The sequence below is a fragment of the Callorhinchus milii genome, unplaced genomic scaffold (genome assembly GCF_018977255.1).
Source record: "Callorhinchus milii isolate IMCB2004 unplaced genomic scaffold, IMCB_Cmil_1.0 Scaffold1, whole genome shotgun sequence".
Taxonomy (NCBI): domain Eukaryota; kingdom Metazoa; phylum Chordata; class Chondrichthyes; order Chimaeriformes; family Callorhinchidae; genus Callorhinchus; species Callorhinchus milii.
In genome coordinates, this window is record NW_024704742.1 from 35085476 (window position 1) to 35104487 (window position 19012).

A 19012-nucleotide genomic window follows, 5' to 3' on the forward strand; every position below is an offset into this window, starting at 1 on the left:
CTTGAATGAATGCAATCAGGGTGTCTTACTGACATTGCTCCATTCTTCAACAAGTCACAAACATTTTAGCATTACATTGTGTAAATGCATTGATAAGATAGTTATTTGACGTTTGCCATAACATCACTTTTGTCCAGAAAATAGCCAGTAGAGAGCTCAGAAGAACTGCAGGATACAGGAACACTTCAGATGACAGACTATAAAACTTAGCATCCTAAACCTTCTAGTTATATGTAATTTCCCACAATGGTAAGCTATTGTTACTATCAAGGGGAAATGCTGACTTTTGTAGGTGAATGAGGCAGCCAATTTGTCCACAGCAATTTGCCACAGACAGCCATGAAGTGTTTAACTGGGGATCCTACCTTCCCTCTCCTTCTGCTCTAAACGCCTCTAATCTTAGGTGACTTCAACATCCACTTCATCCCCTCCTGCTCTACTCTGCTCTACCTCTGCCAACTTCTCCCTCCTCTCTTCCCTTAACCTCTCCCTCCTCATCCATTTCCCCACTCTTGACCATGGCCACTCCCTTAACCTGGTGATCACCCGGGGCCTCACCGTCTCGGACATCATCATCATCGATAAAGCCATCTCAGATCACCACTTCATCTCCCTCAACACCTCCGTACCCCTTCCCATTTCTCAACCCTCCACGATCACTTACCGTCCATGGAAAAAAAATTCCTCCCCCTCCACTGCCCTGGAGTCATTTGAACTCCTACACCTCTGGCCCTCACTGACCGATCTCCCCTCCTCACTCTCTTTTCTCCACAACTCCTTCTCCTCCATTCTGGACTCCCTTGCCCCCCTCACCTCCCGAACTGCCTCATACTCCCATAAATCCCCCTAGTACACCAGCCATCTCCATTCCTTCAAGGCACAAGTGTGAGCTATCAAACTCACGTGGACCAAATCCAAACTAATGGTTCATCAGTAGATCTGGCTTCACCACACCAAGACCTACTGCTGCCCTCTTGCCTCCGCCAAATCCTCCTTCTACTCCAAGGTTATCTTGGAGGCAAAGGACAACCCCAGGTTTCTCTTTTCCACCACAAACCGTTTCCTCCGTCCACCTTCCCATACCTTGCCCATCCTCTCCTCAATCGCCAACTGTGAGGAGATGCTGGACTTCCTCGAATCTAAAATCGAGGGGATACGTTCAGCCAACTCTGCCCTGTCCCCAGACACCCACGTCACCTCTCCCGCATGACCCACCCATCCTCCCCACACTCCTTCGACCCTATCTCTCCAAGGTCCTGGAACAAGTCATCATGTCCCAGCTCCACTCCTTTCTTTCTCGCCATTCCCTCTTTGAACCCCTCCAATCCGACTTCCACGCTGCCCACAGCACGGAAACAGCCCTGGTCAAAGTCACTAATGACATTCTGAACATCTGTGATCAGGACTCCCTCTGCCTCCTTGTCCTTCTCGACCTCTCTGCCGCCTTCGACACTGTCGACCACGCCATCCTCATACACTACCTCTCCGCTTTACTAAATCTTCACAAACATGCCCTTGCCTGGTTCGATTACTATCCCTATCACCGTCTCCACTGTGTTGCCTCCAATGGTTTCTCCTCCAGCCCCCACACTGTCACATCTGGCGTCCCCCAGGGCTCTGTCCTTGGCCCTCTCCTCTTTAATATCTACATGCTCCCCCTTGGTGACATCATCCGCAGACATGGGGTCAACTTCCATATGTATGCGGATGACACCCAACTCTATCTTTCTGCTTCCACCGTCAACTCCAGGACCACTGCTGTCCTGACAGACTGTCTGTCGGACATCAAGACCTGGATGAGGGCAAGTTTCTTACAGTTGAATGTGAACAAGACTGAGGCCCTCCTGATTGGCTCGCGCCAGCGCCTCAGCACCTCAGGCTCTGGCAGCATCAACCTCCATGGTTGCACACTTCAACTCACCATATGCAGTCAGGAACCTGGTGTCTTGTTCGACACTCAACTTTCTTTTCTTCCCCACATCCAAGCCTTGACCCACTCTGCCTTCCCTCACCTCCGTAACATTGCCCGATTCCGCCACTACCTCACCCCTCAGGCCCCTGAAACTCTTGTTTCGTCCTTCATCACCTCCAGACTCAACTATGCAAATGCTCTGCTTGTTGGCCTTCCCAACTCCTCCCTCCACAGGCTGCAGATAATCCAGAACTCTGGAGCCCGTGTCCTCTCCCGGACCAAACTCCGTGACCCCATCTCCCCCATTCTCGCCTGACTCCATTGGCTCCCTATCCTTCAGAGGATCCAGTTCAAGATCCTGGTCCTCACCTACAAAGCCCTCCATGGCCTCGCCCCGCCCTACCTCTGCGACCTCCTAACCCCCTACCAACCTGCCCGCTCCCTCCACTCAGCCGGCTCTGACCTGCTCAACATCCCCCGACCCACCCGCCCCACTATTGGCGGGAGAGCCTTCAGCCACTCTGCCCCCAACCTCTGGAATTCCATCCCCCAATCACTCCGTCTCGCCCCCTCTTTAGCCTCCTTCAAGTCTTGCCTCAAGACCCTCCTCTTCGACCATGCCATCGGCCACCCCCCTTCCCCTCCCCTCCCTTCTCCTCCCCTGACCCTAGCTCAGGTCTGAAATGCTGTACACTGTCCAGCGCTTTGGGACGTCCTCCCAACATGAAAGGTGCTATAGAAATGTAATTTTGTTACTGTTAACAGCAGACTGGTAGAAACTCCCTTCTGCTTTCATATTGTGCTATGGGATCTTAATAATAATCCTTGCCTTTGATATAGCACCTTATCACATCTTCGAGATGTCTCAAAGCGCTTTACAAAATATACTGATAAGTAAATTGACTATATTTTGTGGGTGAAACACAGCAGCCAATTGCACACAGCATTGCCCACAAACAGTCGTGAATGAGTGACCAATTTACTCTTATTTTTTTTGAAGGAATCATTAACCTTGGAAAAGCGATCCACCAATCGATTAACAACTGGGTTCCTACTTACTGCTAGGTAAACAGAGGCACGTGGAGTAAGGAAACTTGCCCAACATTTCGCTCTGCCTGGGAATCAAACCCAGGTCTTTCGCTTGCAAGGTGAGTGCTCCAACCACTACGGTACAGGACTCCACAACCATCTGCTCAAAGTAATGAAATTTGATTCTGTATTAAACAAACAAAATACTTTCACATTCTACTGTAAATAGATTAATAAGTGGCTCAGAGCGCGTCATAAAACAAATTAAGTGGTTCAGATGATATAAACAGATGATGAAAGATGCAGTGTAGGTTTATTTATTATTATTTAAAACAAAATAAAATTTAATTTGGGACTGGTCAGATGAACTGCCACTGTCTTTTCCTATTCAATAATTTCCTGTGCTCCTATGAAAGCAGTTTATAAAAATCAACTCCAGAAGCTCCACATAGTCAATTCATTAATTGAAATAAATATTATGCTGTTCTATTTGGACAGGTTTATAAATTTCTCCCTTGTTTTTGGAAACCACTGGTGGAATATGCTGTTCCCAGTACAGTACAATATATATTTAACATTCATGGCAATTCAATGAATGTGCACATTCTTCAAGGAAGAAATGTAGCATATTTGTGGATTGGACTGGTGAGATTGTAAGTTGATTCAGTCAATGATAACACAAATAAAAAGCCACACATATATACATCAGTAAAGGACAGAGCAAAATATAGTATGAATTAAGAGGTGCATAGATAGGATAACAGAAAACAGAAGTGTCTTGAAATAGGGGAGGGAGGGAACGAGTCAGAAGGGACTCTGGGACAAATTTCCAGAATGTGGGGGCAAAATGGCTGAAAGCACACCTGCCTGACTGCCAATGGTGAGGTGGATGGGGCAAGGGACATGAAACAAAGTTGAGCAGCCAGGTCAATAGGGAGATCGCAGAGTTAGGATGGGGTGAGACCCGTGGAAGGATATCTCAGTGCGAACAAGGATCTTGACCTTGATCTCCTGGAGGAATGGGGAATCATTGAAGCTGATCGAGGATGGGGGTAAGAGGCTCATGGAGCCTGGTGTGGGAGAGGACACAGGCTGCATGCAGAGATCTGAATAGAAGGCAGCTTGTGCAGACTGGAGCTGTGGAGTCCGGTGAACAGAGCATTAGTGTAGTCAAGCCTGGACATGATGAAAGCATGGATGAAGATCTTGACCGAAATTCTCATGTAAAAGTATGTTGTTGATTTAACTTTGCATATACACAAACAACAAAATACTAGATCTTCAGTTTCATGATTTCCTTCTTACTATATACATTTCTAGTCATGCATACATAGAAAAATATGCAGGATATCCATCAAATAACATGAACATTTTTGAATATTTATCTGAAAATTCTCAACAAAACAAAAACAACATGTACTTTTATAGCAACTTTCAGATAAAAATAAATATCTCAAAGTGCTTTGAAATATATAAAAATGAATTGATTTCTTATATAGGCAAATATGACAGGTATTCTGCACCAGCAACAGTAATAGGTATCAGGCTGGTTCAGTTAGTAGCACTCTCGCCTCTGAATCAGAAGATTGTGGATTTAAGTCTCAAGTCAGGTCGATGAACTCATAGTCTAGGCTGACACACCAAGGCAGTGTTGGAGGAGCGCTATATTGTCGGAAGTCCCATCTGCCTCTTCAGGAGGATGTGAAAGGTCCATGGCACTACTCCGAAAGAGAAAGGAGTTCCTCCCTATGTCCTGGCCAACAATCCCCCAGATAAAACAAGCCATTCACTTGATAATTTGTAGGATGGGTCTGCTTTCAGATTGGCTGTTGAGTTTGCCGACAAATACATAGTCACTACACTTCATAGTAAAATCCTATAAAGTGCTTGCATTTGGTATAACTCCTTATCACATCATCTTGACAATTGTTTATGTAGTAATCTATCCTCCTGGGGGTGGGGGGTGTGGGGGGTGTGGGGGTAAGTGGGGTTTCTCTGGAGCTGAACTGGCTCCAAGGTGACATGCCTGGTAAAAAGAATGTCAGAATAGAGCCAGTCCACTGTGGCAGCCTCGGTAGTCCAGTTCTTGAGCCAGGCAGGTCTGGAGTATTCCCGATCACTGCTAGTGACAGCACAGTCAGCTTGGCTCATCGGCAGTACCTGGAAGGACAGACCAGTTACCGGGGCAGAGAGTCATCCCACTCAGCTCCTGTTAACTCTACAAGCCAAAGCCCTAATGGGTAGGGTGGTCCAAGCCGGACAAGCAGCGGGAAAGTTTGCCAGACAGCAATATCAATGGCAGCTATGCAGGTTTAGATAATGAGACTCCAGCAGTAACCCAATTGTACACTCTGGGGTCCCCAAGCCTTGGCTCTTGCCAATCTGCGCCTAATACTTTCCAGAATTAGGTAAACAGGATGGGTCCCTGCAGGAAGAGAGGGCACATTCCATTCCAACAATCTATCTCTGGGATTTCCATGTGTAGGTGGGATGCATGAAAATCAGCATATAAATAATACAATTGTATATGTAGTAATAATATACTGTAAGATGCTGATATAGAAGTAAAAACTGGAAATATTCATAAACTGGAAATACTGTAACAGTAAGACAGAAGAAACAGGACAAAATAGATAAGTTAAATATTTTAAATAGCCTTTGCATTAGATGAGGCGTCTTTCATGGCGGGAGGACATTTCGAAGCACTGAACAAGATATAAACTGAAGCATAGTGACTTTGTGTAGTGTTTTATGAATGTCTTTTATAACACATATGAATAATAATAATAATCCTTGCATTTGATATAGCGCTTTTCATGTCTTCTAGACATCGCAAAGCGCTTCACAGAATATGCTGTAAAGTGAATTGACTGTATATTTGTGGGTGAAATGCTAACGCAACAGATGATGTAACTCACCGCTCTCGGTTTCCAGTAAGTCTTTAAACAGCTTGTCAAAGCTGTTGCAAGATCAAAAAGGACAGATTATAATGAAAATTATTAACTTGTATTGCTCTCCCTACCTTGGTATCAAATAAATCTTTGACCAAGATTCTAGACTATTGTCACCATATACAACATACAGTGTAATATCTAAGTGCTGAATGGACTTTAGTCTAAGTTTAGAATTAATTTTATGATAGGCAAAATGGCACTAAATAAAGCAAACTTTAATAAACCACAACAATGTGTTTGCCCTGTATGATTTTGTGCAGTCTCCAGACTTGGAGCCTGTGGGAAAGATGCCCTCTCTTTGCTGTGGCTATGAAATCAAGCTGTAATTCTAGATAAGCCCAGCAATTGAGTAACTCCTCACACAAAACCACAAAAGGTTGGTTGTAATGTTTCATTTGCATCATATCCGTCGAAATTTGTATAAAAAGTGAGGGCTCAAAGGCAACTGGACTATTCGGTTGCAAAGCGGGTTTGCAGAGTGAGGATCCCACTCAAGTTCAAGGTAAATAAATACAAAAGTTCCTATTTCTACAATTTAGAAGGTACTGACCTTAATATTTGTGTATGTGCCTGCTAATAATTAATTGCCCCATCTCCAGCTGTTGAAGTGAGTTCTGTTTTTTCCCCACAAACTGAGGGGCAATTGGAAGTGAGTTTGTAAACTGTTTGCAGAGAGTGAAATCCTTCCTTTTACCCCCAAATCAACTTTAACAGGAGGGAGAGAGACCAAAGAGTAGTCTTGAGAGTGTTATTGTAGTTTGCCTTTAAATGTTTTGAAATTTTGTTTTTAAAAAAGTGAATTGGGAACTAGCTAAGTTATTTTAAAAAAAGTATTCATGTAACAATAATGAGTACATTTTATCTGTGTGAAATGGTTGCAATGTTTTATAGGTGGTTTGAAGTGTCTAATTGTCATAGTTTAAATGTGTTCCATGTGTGTCCTGAAGTTCTGAGGATATAATGCTATGGTTTTCATGTGTCAAACCAGTGTGTAACTGTAACATGCTGTAATATTGCAGTGGACACTCTTAGAGGATGTGTGTATTATGATATGAATTGAAAAGCTATGTGAAGGTGACGTGTGAATGTACTATTCGTTTTAAAACCCAGTGTGTATACTGAGATTGTTTGGTGACAACGAAAGCCTAAGTTAATGTCATTTTAGTGTAAGTTTTAATAAAAATTAAAGTGGCAAGGAGAGTGCTTCCTCCTGTCAATCATTAAAGCTGTTAAGAATTAAAATCGGGCATTTAAGTAGCCTGGTGCTATATGTGAAGAGGGGATGGAGAGTTGCAAATTTCTTACATGGAGTGTTGTACTGATTGAGGTTTGCTTATTTAAAGGATGTAAATCTCAAAAGGCAGTGGGAAACACTTAATGGGCACATAATAAACAAGTCAGCAAGCTTGTTAGTTCATAAGAACAAACAAATTGTGCCCAGACAGAAGGAAAACTGCAGAAATGGCCAGCAAACAAATATCCAAGGTTTTACAAGCAAGGTTTATTTTGTTGCTGCTATTATATTTACTTTTGTTTTGGTAGCATTTTTGTTTTGTTCAATCTATAATTGATTAAAATGTAATATTACGAGACTCAGGGATGGGCATTTAAACTGTAAGTTCTGGAAAGAGGCTGAGGATGGATAGAGAAAGCTTTTGTCAATTAGCATCTTAATTAGACTATAAATGTCACTGAGCTAATTTTGTAGAGTCCAACTTTATTATGTATTGCTACAATGCAAAGGTAGATGTGAATTTCTGAAGTGCTGCTAAATTTAGAAAGTTCCCTAGCCAATAGCTCTTTCCCCAGTCCCAACAATTTCAGATTTTCTAGTTCCCAAAGAAAATATGCTGAAGATCCTGCAGCTGTGAAGGTTATGATGAACAAACTAAATTTATTCATAAGGGTGGATTTTCCCTGCACTTTATCTATCTCACATCTAACAATGTGACTGGGTGAAATTTTCCTGAGTTAAATTTCAAGTGATCTTCGGGTTGGGTTGTGGTTGATTATATTGTTTTATCTTTGTCTGCAATTTACTCCATCGTGTATACAAATTGCAGTGTAGAAAAGTGCCGGGTGCTCTAATGTTAAGCCTCTGAATAGTATTTTAGTCTAAATAAGAGTTTGATCTTGGAATGCAAAATCTTAGTACAGTATGGGCTAAAACAGAGTCTCCCTGAGAATGAAGGGGTGGGGTGGGTGGGTGGATGAGGGGGATGATCACTTGCTGAAGCAATGGGTTTAAATCTCTTTATTCAAATTGGACATGTTAGAAACATTTGCAACTATCTCCAACAACTTTGGAATGATCCGATTCCAGTATACCAATTGGTTGAGTTAAGTCACTTTATTCAGGTCAAAACAGCAGTATTGGCCTGAATATGGGCCATCATGATCTTAAGCCAGTTCTCGGTTACCGTTCCCTGTAATTTAGCATTCCCTTCTCCACTTCCTAACACTGGCTCCGGTCTGCTCCACGTCCCCCGCCCCAATCGTCCTACCATCGGTGGTCGGGCTTTCAGCCTCTCAGCCCCTAGGCTCTGGAACTCCATCCCCCAGTGCCTTCGCCGCCTCCTCCCTTTCCTCCTTCAAGGCCGGTCTCAAAACCTTTCTCTTTGACCGAGCCTTCAGCTCCCCTATCGACTCTCTTCCCCCTCCTCGCTCCCTCCCTTCCCTCCCCTCACCCTGACCATTTCCCCCCTGCTCGGGTCATGACCCAACTGTGCAGCACCTTGGGACGTCCTCCTGACGTGAAAGGCGCTTTATAAATGGAATCTTGTTGTTGTTGTTGTTGTTCTTTAGTGGTTACCAGCATATGTCCAGGTAACTTCATCAGCCTTCCTGCCATTGCCTAATAAGGTGTTATTCCTGCAGTAGAGTGAGGGGTAGGTCTAATAGCCATTAAGCACATGGGTGTAGCCACAGGCCAGTGTTTGGAGTGATCTGCACAAAATTTCTTTAACATCGTTTTGAGCGTTCAGTTCCCTCTTTCAACTATCCCAGATGACTGAGGGTGGAAATGAGATATTCAATTTATGTTTTATTTCCATTAATTTCATTAAATCAGTAAAAACTTCCCCTGTGAAATGGGACCCCTGATCATTGTCCAAGGTTACAGGTATTCCCCACCTGCAGATCACCTCACAAAACAAAATACGAGCCGCAGTTAAAGCTGAACAATTCTTAACCAGAAAGGCCTCCATCCACTTAGTAAATTTATCAATGATGACTAACCCATACTTATATCCACCTTGAGCCGTGGTAAGTGGCTCAACAAAGTCAATCTGAATACTGGTTCACCATCACACAACAGCATCTGTGGAATCAAGGTGGTGAGTCCGGAGATACAACAACAACAACAACTTGGATTTATTTAGCACCTTCCACACTGGACGGGGTCTCAGAGCGCTTCACAATAACGGATCCCGGGGCCAAGCCAGGGGGAGGGGGAGGAAGGTGACCAAAGGCGCGGTCGAAAAGAAAGGTCTTCAGCCAAGATAATCTCAATGTCCCTCCCTGTCAAGCACAGGATCCAATTGCTGAGTCTTTGAGATGACACCATTGTATCCCCTGGTTTCAGTAACAAATTTAAAGGTGTATGGGGCGAATGTAAGATGAGCTTCTGCAGTCCAGTGATGTAAGTGAAATGTTTTACAGCCCATAGGTGACCAACAAATGTCTCTCACATGGGTCGTATTGTTGTTCCACTCCCGTCAAAATGCGTGAAGCATAGGCAATGGAACAGTACCGACCTCCAACATGTTGGGTTAGCACAGCAGCAAGACTGTCATTTGTCCCAGCCACCTCCAGGTGGGAGGGTTACGATAGGGACGGTGCAACCAGTGTAGTAGCTTGCATCACTGCTTGTTTAAGAGAGGTGACTGCTTCACTATGTTTGACATTCCACCTGACACCAAAGGGTTGGTCATCAGGTCCTTTTAGCAATTCATAAAGTGGTTTTCCATACTCCGAAAATTGGGGAAAGAAACTTCGCTGATACCCTACCAAACCCAAAAATGATCTTAAAGCAGTTTTGGTTCGGGATAATGGCAGTCGTTTAATTATTTCCACTTTGTGTTCATCTGGTTTCATGCCCGTGGGTGTCAACTGTAATCCCAAAAAGGTTACCTGTTTCTGCATCAATTGGACCTTTAATCCTGCTACATGTAGTTTAGCCAATATTTGTTCCAGGAGGTGTTTATGTTGTTCTTCTGTAGTGGTGGCAATCAAAATATCATCCACATATTGTAACACTGTCCCTGACTCATCCCGAGTGCATCCCGACTACGCCAATTTTTTTTGAAACATTTGCAACTATCTCCAACAACTTTAAAATGATCTGATTCCAGTATACCAATTGGTTGTGTTAAGTCACTTTATTCAGGTCAAAACAGCAGGTAATACACAAATAAATGAAACAATAATACACAAGACACAAAACGGTACTACCGGATTTCTGTTACAGCACTGGTCGTCTCTCACACTGCTCCGATACAGTTCTGGAGATATATCTAACACACCTTTTTTAATGACAACTTAAATACTCCCAACAAAGCTGACTTATTAAGAAAAACAACTTCTTATATGATTATCTTCTACAAGCTTGCATAGCAACAGTCTCTACTTTCTGTATCCTTGTACTTCCTAATCTTATTTTGCCACCTTGTTTTGGGTTCTGCCATGCAGTTACTTAGCTTTGCAATCTTTGCACTTCTATTTTATATTCTTAAAGCACACTTTAGCATTAACCCACTACAACAGACAGAAACCTACTTCTGTGATCCTTCATATTATACTGTAGTTATTTCTTCAGTGTAATTGTTTATGGCTTGTTCAAAAGAAAATGAAAATGATTTAAGGGCATCCAATAGGTTCAAAAAAGGTGGTTGGATCATTACAACTACTGCTGAATGTTTTGAAATTGACTAGACTAACTTTTTCTCATTTGTGTAACCTTATAAAAAATATCAAATGCAGCAGGAGATTGAATGGACCAACAGAGCCAGGAATGTGACAAAAAGCCATGGGACACAGTGAAGAGCCAGAGATTTAGGAGAAACTTGTTGAATGTACAGAATTTCCATACTGAAAGAATCATTACTTTTCAGCTCATCAGCTGGAGTCAATTTTTCCAGATGTCCCAGTTCTGAGACCATTAAAATTTAAGATTGTGCACAATTTGGAGTTCTTAATTTGGTGCTATGACAATAAAGAATGTCACATTTTTGGTCCCCAAAAGCATTGACGACAAAACCAACGTGGCATTGTGCCAGGGAAAGTATAGAAGGAGTTAAATTTCGCCCACAAATATTCAGTCACTTCACTTTACAGTCTATTCTGTGGAGCCCTTTGAGACGTCTAGAAGATGTGAAGAGCGCTATATCAAATGCAAGGATTATTATTATTATTAAATGTGTTATTTTATCATGGTAGGACTATATTCCATTCAGTCTACTAGGAAAATGAATTTTATGTATTTATTTCACATCTTTTTTTCTTTCTTTTCCAGAGCTTTTCCACCTTTGAAGCTATTCTCCATTAAAGAAGAAAATGTCAACCACATGGGTAAGTTACAAATATTAACCACTATGAAGTCTGGCTGGGTGAAGGCTATTTCCGTTTTGAATTTTTTTACATGTGTCGAGTGTAATAGTGTGACCTGCGAGCTTGGAACTATAACCTAATTGTACTGCAGTTAGCATTGATTCAGTGTCGTATAATTCAGGTTTTAGGGCCATTGATTCAATTTTATTGAACTTAAGATACTGTAACATCTGGTTTTATGCTGCTGCTTATTCCAGTCATTTTTGACTCAGTTTAAATAAGTATAAGGCAGTCCATTGGGACTCCTACAGACCTTTTAATGTTAAAGTGCTTGACAGGCAACTGGCTCACCAGTAACATTAAGGAAGTAACAGCCTTTTGATGCCATGCAGGGTAGCTCTGTGTTGAATGTGCAGAGCTCCCAGCAACCATTAGCACAGTGCTGCAGAAAACCATGTCACAAAAGATTTTGCTCCACAAAACTACTGAGAACAAGAAAAAGCTATTCAGCCTATTCCAACAGTTTATTAAATATTGGCAGATATTTAGGTCCAACACCTACCCTTTCACAAAACCCCTTAATATTTCTGCTATTCACGCATTTATCTATTTCTCACGTAAACATACTTATTGAGGCTTAGCAACTAAAAAAGTTTGTAATTTCCTTATAGTTGTTGGTGGTTTCAGGAGCTAAACCTGCTTCCAAACTCTCTAAATATAAGCCAATGGTTTCTCTTTTTGTTGCTACTGCTCTTCCCTTGTGTATCTGCTGCAAATGGAAATGAAGAATGCGACTTGTTTAAAAACAATTTTTTTTAGAGATTGTTTGAGAAATTGTGCCATAAACAACCAGTACTCATAAGGACGTAAGAAAATACTCAAGAACATGCCCATGCTCATCTGGCTTTAAATGTTAGTTTGACTAAATTTAATTTTTCTGAAGTGAAAGATTACAGGAATGGATTAAAGAGTGAATCTTTAATTACTTAATTTAGCAACATGGACTATTATGTGGCATTTGGTTTTGTTCATTGTAATTAGATGTGGGAGAGTGGACTGTCCTCAAATCAGATACTGTATAATCTTGTGTGTATTGATGTGGTTTTTGTTTCACAATTCAGACTTTCAGTCCATAAATGTGGAAAAATCTTTTCAGAATGCCTCTTTCGTATCCCTTCAGTGATGATCACTAATAGACACTATCCAAATGCAACTTTCATTTAGGCTGCTGTAAGAAGTGGTTCTATAGATTTACAGTAATGTATATAGTCACAGCAAAATCTTGTGAAGAGCTTTGAGAAGTTTTAACAATGTTATATGGTTGTGTATCAAACGCTAGCATTATTATATATCATCCCAAAATAGCATCTGATATGTAAGAAGATGGCTTAAGTATCCTGGATGAGATGCTCTAAAATGTAAGATGTCCTATATTGGATAATGCTCAAGATATAAGAATATAGACAGTGCGTATATATCTTACATGTACGCTCGACTGGCACCAGCCTCCTGCTCGTCCCTTACACCCTCTGCCCACCATTAGAGGTTGCACTTTCAGCCACTACACCCCAAAACTCTGGAACACTCTCTTTCAATTCCTCCACCTTGCCCCCTCTCTCCCCTTTTTCAAGCCCCGCCTGAAAACTTTCCATTTCGACCATGCTTACAGCCACTTCCCCACCCAGCTTGGAGTCAGGCTCCGCCAGTGTTAAGCGCTCTGAAACACTACCCTGCATGGAGGGCGCTATATAAGTGCAAGTTGTTGTTGTATATACATCTCTCTGTTGGATAGTAAGTGAAAATATTCCCAAAATATTAATTAGCATTGGGAAGTTCTTCCAGTGTATGAATATGATTTTAATTTAGTGATGCTGAAATTGGCTTCAAACTGTTTTGCATAATTTTACTGTCTTTAGATTCAATTTTAATTCACCAATTCAATAACTTGCAACAACAATACTTGCCAATGCATTTCACTGTCTGTCCCAGAAACTACCCCTTTCATATTTCGTGTTTGTTTGACTGAAACTGTTTTTTTTAATCAGATTTTATAGGAACTTTCTGAAGCTGACCAATACTCTGCTCTGACAAGAATTTGTAACTCTCGTTTCACCAAAGAAAAATCAAGGACTTTAACAACACACAATTTCATTTGCTCATTATTTTATTCACAGGGTTTAGTAAAAATTATAATTCAACCAAACGTATACATACATACATAAACCATACATACAATACGCCTAATAATAATCCCTCCAAAACAAAACAATAATAAATTGGTCACTTTCACTCTATGACTGTTTGTGGGACATTGCTGTGCGCAATTGGCTGCCGCGTTCGCCCACAAATATACAGTCAATTCACTTTACAGTGTGTTCTGTGAAGCGCTTTGGGACGTCCTCCGACGTGAAAAGCGCTATATCAAATGCAAGGATTATTTATTATTATTATAATAACATAACGTAACGCTGGTCTGAATCTTAGAAGAAGAGTCAAGGAAATTTAGTTGTAAAGTCAGGTTAAATAAGAAATACAAGCATCGCAATCAATCCTATGTAAGTGCCTCAGAGGGCAAATACAATGCAGTATGATCTTTGTTAAATGTCTCTCAGACGTGTTACATTTTAGGTCATTTCTTGAGTTTGACCGGCATGGCTCAGTTGAGTTGTCTAAAATTTTGACCATTGTGGCCCAGTTTTTGTCATTCATTCGCGGTGTCTTGTTTCTTAGAGCCATCTCTTTGAATCTTCCTTCTTAGGTCTCATACATTGTCGCTGCTTTAGCAGTTAATGGGTATTTTAAGTTTTGATAAATCTACAGTCTTTTATTTCTGTTTACCAGAGTAATTTGAAAGTTTCTTTCTCATCTCCCATTTCTCTTCTATTTCTACATTGCAGAGCTATAGAAATTCTGTTTGTTACATTTTTTGCTTTTGATTTTCTCATTCTCTACTCTAAATCCAATCTCTCAAATGGGACTCATTCAATACCACTTAAGTAGCCATTCTATCAATATCCTACATTGATACTTCAGGAAAAGAACTTGGATTTTATATAGCACCCTTCACATGGAGTAATATCGTGGGAGGGCTTAATGCACAACCAGGGAGTGCCTACTATCTACAAGACTTCCATGGTTTGGGTTGACCTCCTTTATCCAACCAACAACCAGATCCACCTCTGACTTGACTGCATTTCAAATCCCTTTACAACAATAACAACAACAAGATTACATTTGTATAGCACCTTTCAAGTCGGGAAGATGTCCCAAGGCGCTGGACAGTGTACATCATTTCAGGCCTGAGCTGGGGTCAGGGCAGGAGAGGGGAGGAGAAGGGGGTGACCGATAGGATGGTTGAAGAGGAGGTTTTGAGGGGGACTTGAAGGAGGCTAAGGAGGGGGCGAGGTGGAGTAATTGAGGGATGGAATTCCAGAGGTTGGTGGCAGAGTGGCAGAAGGCTCTCCCGCCAATGGTGAGGCGGGTGGGTCGGGGGACGTGAAGCAGGCCAGAGCCGGCTGAGCTGAGGGAGCGGGCAGGTTGGTAGACAGTTAGGAGGTCGCATGGGGTGAGGCTATCGAGGGCTTTGTAGGTGAGGACCAGAATCTTGAACTGGATTCTCTGAAGTATAGGGAGCCAATGGAGTCGGGGGAGATGGGGTCACTGAGTTTGGTGCAGGAGAGGACACGGGCTGCAGAGTTCTGGATTATCTGCAGCCTGTGGAGGGAGGAGTTGGGAAGGCTGACAAGCAGAGCATTTGCACAGTTGAGCCTGGAGGTGGTGAAGGCATGAACAAGAGTTTCAGTGACCTGAGGGGTGAGGTAGTGGCGGAGTCGGGTGATGTTCCGGAGTTGAGGGAAGGCAGAGCGGGTCATGGCTTGGATGTGGGCAAGAAAAGACGGTTGAGGGTCGACCAAGACACCTAGGTCCCTGACTGGCTATGGTGAGTTGAAGTGTGCAACCATGGAGGTTGATGCTGCCAGAGCACACTGCACAATCGAAACTCCTTTATGAATGCTTGAGGGGGATGAGGAGCCATTGTCATTGCAAAGTATCATTCCCTTTCCAAAATAACCAGTTTCTTTGTTAAACGGTGTTTAAGTTTAATTTGCAGAGTAGAGTTTTCTCTCATTCATTCTCCAGCTCTATTTATTTGTGCTAATAATTTATCCAAACCTCTACTTCAGTTCCTCTTTGTCTGTATCTGAGTTGATCGTTTTGATAAAAGTGTCATTATTGCACACCGTGTCAGTCTGTCTCAGTGTGAGCATTCTAACCTCTGAGTTGGAAGATTGTGGGTTCAAGCCCCACATCAGAACATGAACCCGTATCGTTTAAGCTGACGCTCCAATGTATGCTGGGAGAGCATTGCCTTGTCGGAGGTGACTTTCAGATGAGACATTAAACCAAGGTCCTGTCTGCATTTTCAGGTGGATATTAAAGATCCCATGGCACTTTTCAAAAAGAGAAGGGAGTTTCTCCCGGTGTCCTGGCCAACAATTCCCCAAATAAAATTGTTCTCTCCTTTCTGGACTGTTTGTGGGACATTGCTGTGCACAATTGTGCTGCATCTTTTGTGTACAAATACACAATCACTCCTCCTCGCAGTAAATCCTGTGAAGCACTTTAGGACGTCCTCCCAACATGAAACCTACTACACCAAATGCAAGGATTATTGATAATAATGAAAATAACTGCCCTTATATGAAGAGCTGGACAGGGATCATCTTATTTGGATTCGATGTTGCCTTTTCATATGTTTCCAGTAACAGTAGCTCAATCGTGCCCTCGGGCTGAAATTTGACTAAATTCAGACCACTTTGCGCTGTTTCTTGACGGGGGGGAAAAAGTCTTAACTTTTTATTCCTCCTGTGTGTGTGCAATTCCTGGGAACACTAGTGGAACAAGTAGCTGATCATTTTGTATTTGTCTCTTTACATTTCTTTCTGGTTGTCAGTCTAATGGTGAGGCGTGTGATTCCTGGTGGTCTCATGGTGAATGTGTATCAGAGGGAAGTAACGGTGATGGTGGGGAGCAAACTGGACCCGCTCTATGTGGCCGTTATGCGCTTGTGAGTATGTTTCAGTCTTGCATGGTGGTGTTGGGATGGGAATGGAGGAAATGTGTCCTGTAATCTTAGATTGTTTGTGAGGATCAGTCACAATATATTCAGCTTGCCCAACTACTTTGGAGTGAGGGCATTTTACATTTCATGTAAAATGGGTGAAAAGCACTGTAGCTAACTTGCATTGCTATTCAGTCTTTTGGCACTGCAAAGTGTTTGGTTACAAACAGGAATTTGCACTTCTGATGAATTGGGGGCCCTATAAGGAAGAAAGCAAGCACGAAGATGGCACTATATTGTACTTCACTGAGTAGAATCATTGGCAATGTACCAAGATACTAATGTGCTAGATTCTTCAAATTGCTCTCAATGGGATGTTAATTGGAGCTGTAGCCAGGGTTTGAGGAAGAAAGTGGGTGTGGTTTAGGAAGTTAATTGTAACAAATTCCTATTTACTGGTAGACAATTAAAAAAATGTAAATCACTGCTGGTTGGTGGTGGGATGATACCCTCTTATCCTGGAGAACTTTAACCTCCCCCCACCCCAACCCCCCCAGTTAGCAGAAGGCGGGGGCTGCATTCTACTCTCCAAGTCTGAAAATCAAAGTTGCCTAACTCTTCAAGAAATTCCTTGTATTAGATAAAAAATATTGCTTGGAGTTTCAGGCTTATTCAGTTGCATGGATTTGAAACTAAAGTACAGTGTTAGCATCAGTGTTGGTTAAAGGGTCTCTGGAACATATGGGTCAACAATTGGAGCACAAGTTATCACCAATAATAATTATCAAGGTCTAAAAAGTTAGGAGTCAATAGTTACCATGGAAGGGGGAACGTAGAAACAGAAGGAGGCCATTCAGCTCTTCGTGCCTGTTCCGCCATTTAATTAGATCATGGCTAATCTGTACCTCAACTAATCCTTTTAATTCCAATTTCTGGCTTCCTCTCCGTATTCCTTAATACCCTGACCTACCAAAAATCTATCAACCTCACTCTTGAAGGTGTGGCTGGATCCAGCATCCACAGCCTTTTGGGGGCGAGTGGGGGGCAGTGATTAATCGCTTTTAGCTGCATGTGGTTAATGTGATATCACAAGCCGCAGTTTGACCTAATAAAAGATTAAATGAAATCAAACTATCATTCTCTTCAATGTAATATGAAATAGTGTAGGGAGTAGGCAATTGCACTGCGGGTTCCTTGGAGTAGCCCTGTGGAGCAATGCCAAATGCAGTGTATGTAGTAATCCAATGCATTATCTAAAGGTAGCCAGCCTATCTGGCTCAGCATTCAGCTTTGGAGGTGTATCTGTTGCAGGAGCTAAATTGCTAATGGTTTAGGCAACCCTACTGGTCGGCAATACTCTGTAAGTGATGTGTACTAGGATAAGCTTTGCAGTTGCTATTCAAGTGGTTCTGTGCAATCCTGCAGACAGATTGAATTATAGTGTTAATATAGTCAGCTTACTAAAGCATATAATATGGGCTGGTGATAGCAGTGGCCTATAAATGGGTCTCCCAGGACTACTGGTCACTACTAAATGGTGAATCCAAATAATATGTTTGATATAACCACAGACTCCATAACTCTGGCACATACTTCAGCCAGAGGAGAAGATGTGTTGAACATTTAACTGCTGTACTTCACACAGAAGGTGTTGAATGTGTGGAACAGATTGTCCTGGGAGGCAGGAGGATTGCCAATAGCAGAAAATTCAAGAGTACCTGTGTAATGTTGATGAAAAACATATTTTTACGCTTTTTTAAGTGCACATTTTTAAGTGCACAAATTGGGGATTATATGGCATTTTACAAACTCTGGGATCTGAGCAGATGGGCTGCGCTGAACTTTTCCACCTTATCCATTTTGTACAGGACAGGAACAGGGTCATGTAACAATACCAACTGAGAGGTCTGGAAGAATGTCCTTGGATAACTCTACTCCAGTTGGTTAAAGTCACTGCCTCTGTTTAGCTAAGATTTGGACCATAGGCTCAATCCTACAATCTTGCCACTGTTGCTGGAAAAGACTAAATACCAACACAATTCCCCACTTTAAAGATGGAAGAGATTTAATTGGGAATGAAACCTGCTGGGAATCAAACCCAGAGACCACACCCAGCAGGATGAAATGTTGGGCAAGTTTCCTTTTTCCACACACATGCCTCAGTTTACCTAGTGGTAAGTAGTCCATTGGGGGATGGCTTTTCCGGTGGTAATAATTCCTTCATAAAAATAATAACAATAAATTGGTCACTCAATCCACAACTGTTTGTGGGACACTGCTGTGCTCAATTGGCTGCTTCGTTTCGCCCACAAAATACACAGTCAATTCATGTTACAGTATATTTTGTGAAGTGCTTTGAAATGTCTTGAAGACATGATAAGGCCCTATATCAAATGCAAGGATTAATATTAAATCCAAAATGTTAGGTAAGGTAATATTTCCTATACCATCTAGAACCATCTCATGTATGTGGGCACGTACATAATTGTGCAAATTCAATCTCAACAG

General features: G+C 42.1%; 1 protein-coding gene across 1 annotated transcript in view; it reads left to right on the plus strand.

Annotated features, from left to right (window-relative positions):
• Positions 1-6350: 6350 nt before the first annotated feature.
• Positions 6351-19012, plus strand: part of anxa3a (annexin A3a) — a 29246-nt gene continuing 16584 nt past the window's right edge. The window contains exons 1-2 of the mRNA XM_007896979.2: positions 6351-6397; positions 11408-11463. Of these exons, the coding sequence (XP_007895170.1) occupies positions 11449-11463 (15 nt within the window). The 5' untranslated portion in view covers positions 6351-6397; positions 11408-11448. The remainder of the gene's footprint in view (positions 6398-11407; positions 11464-19012) is intronic.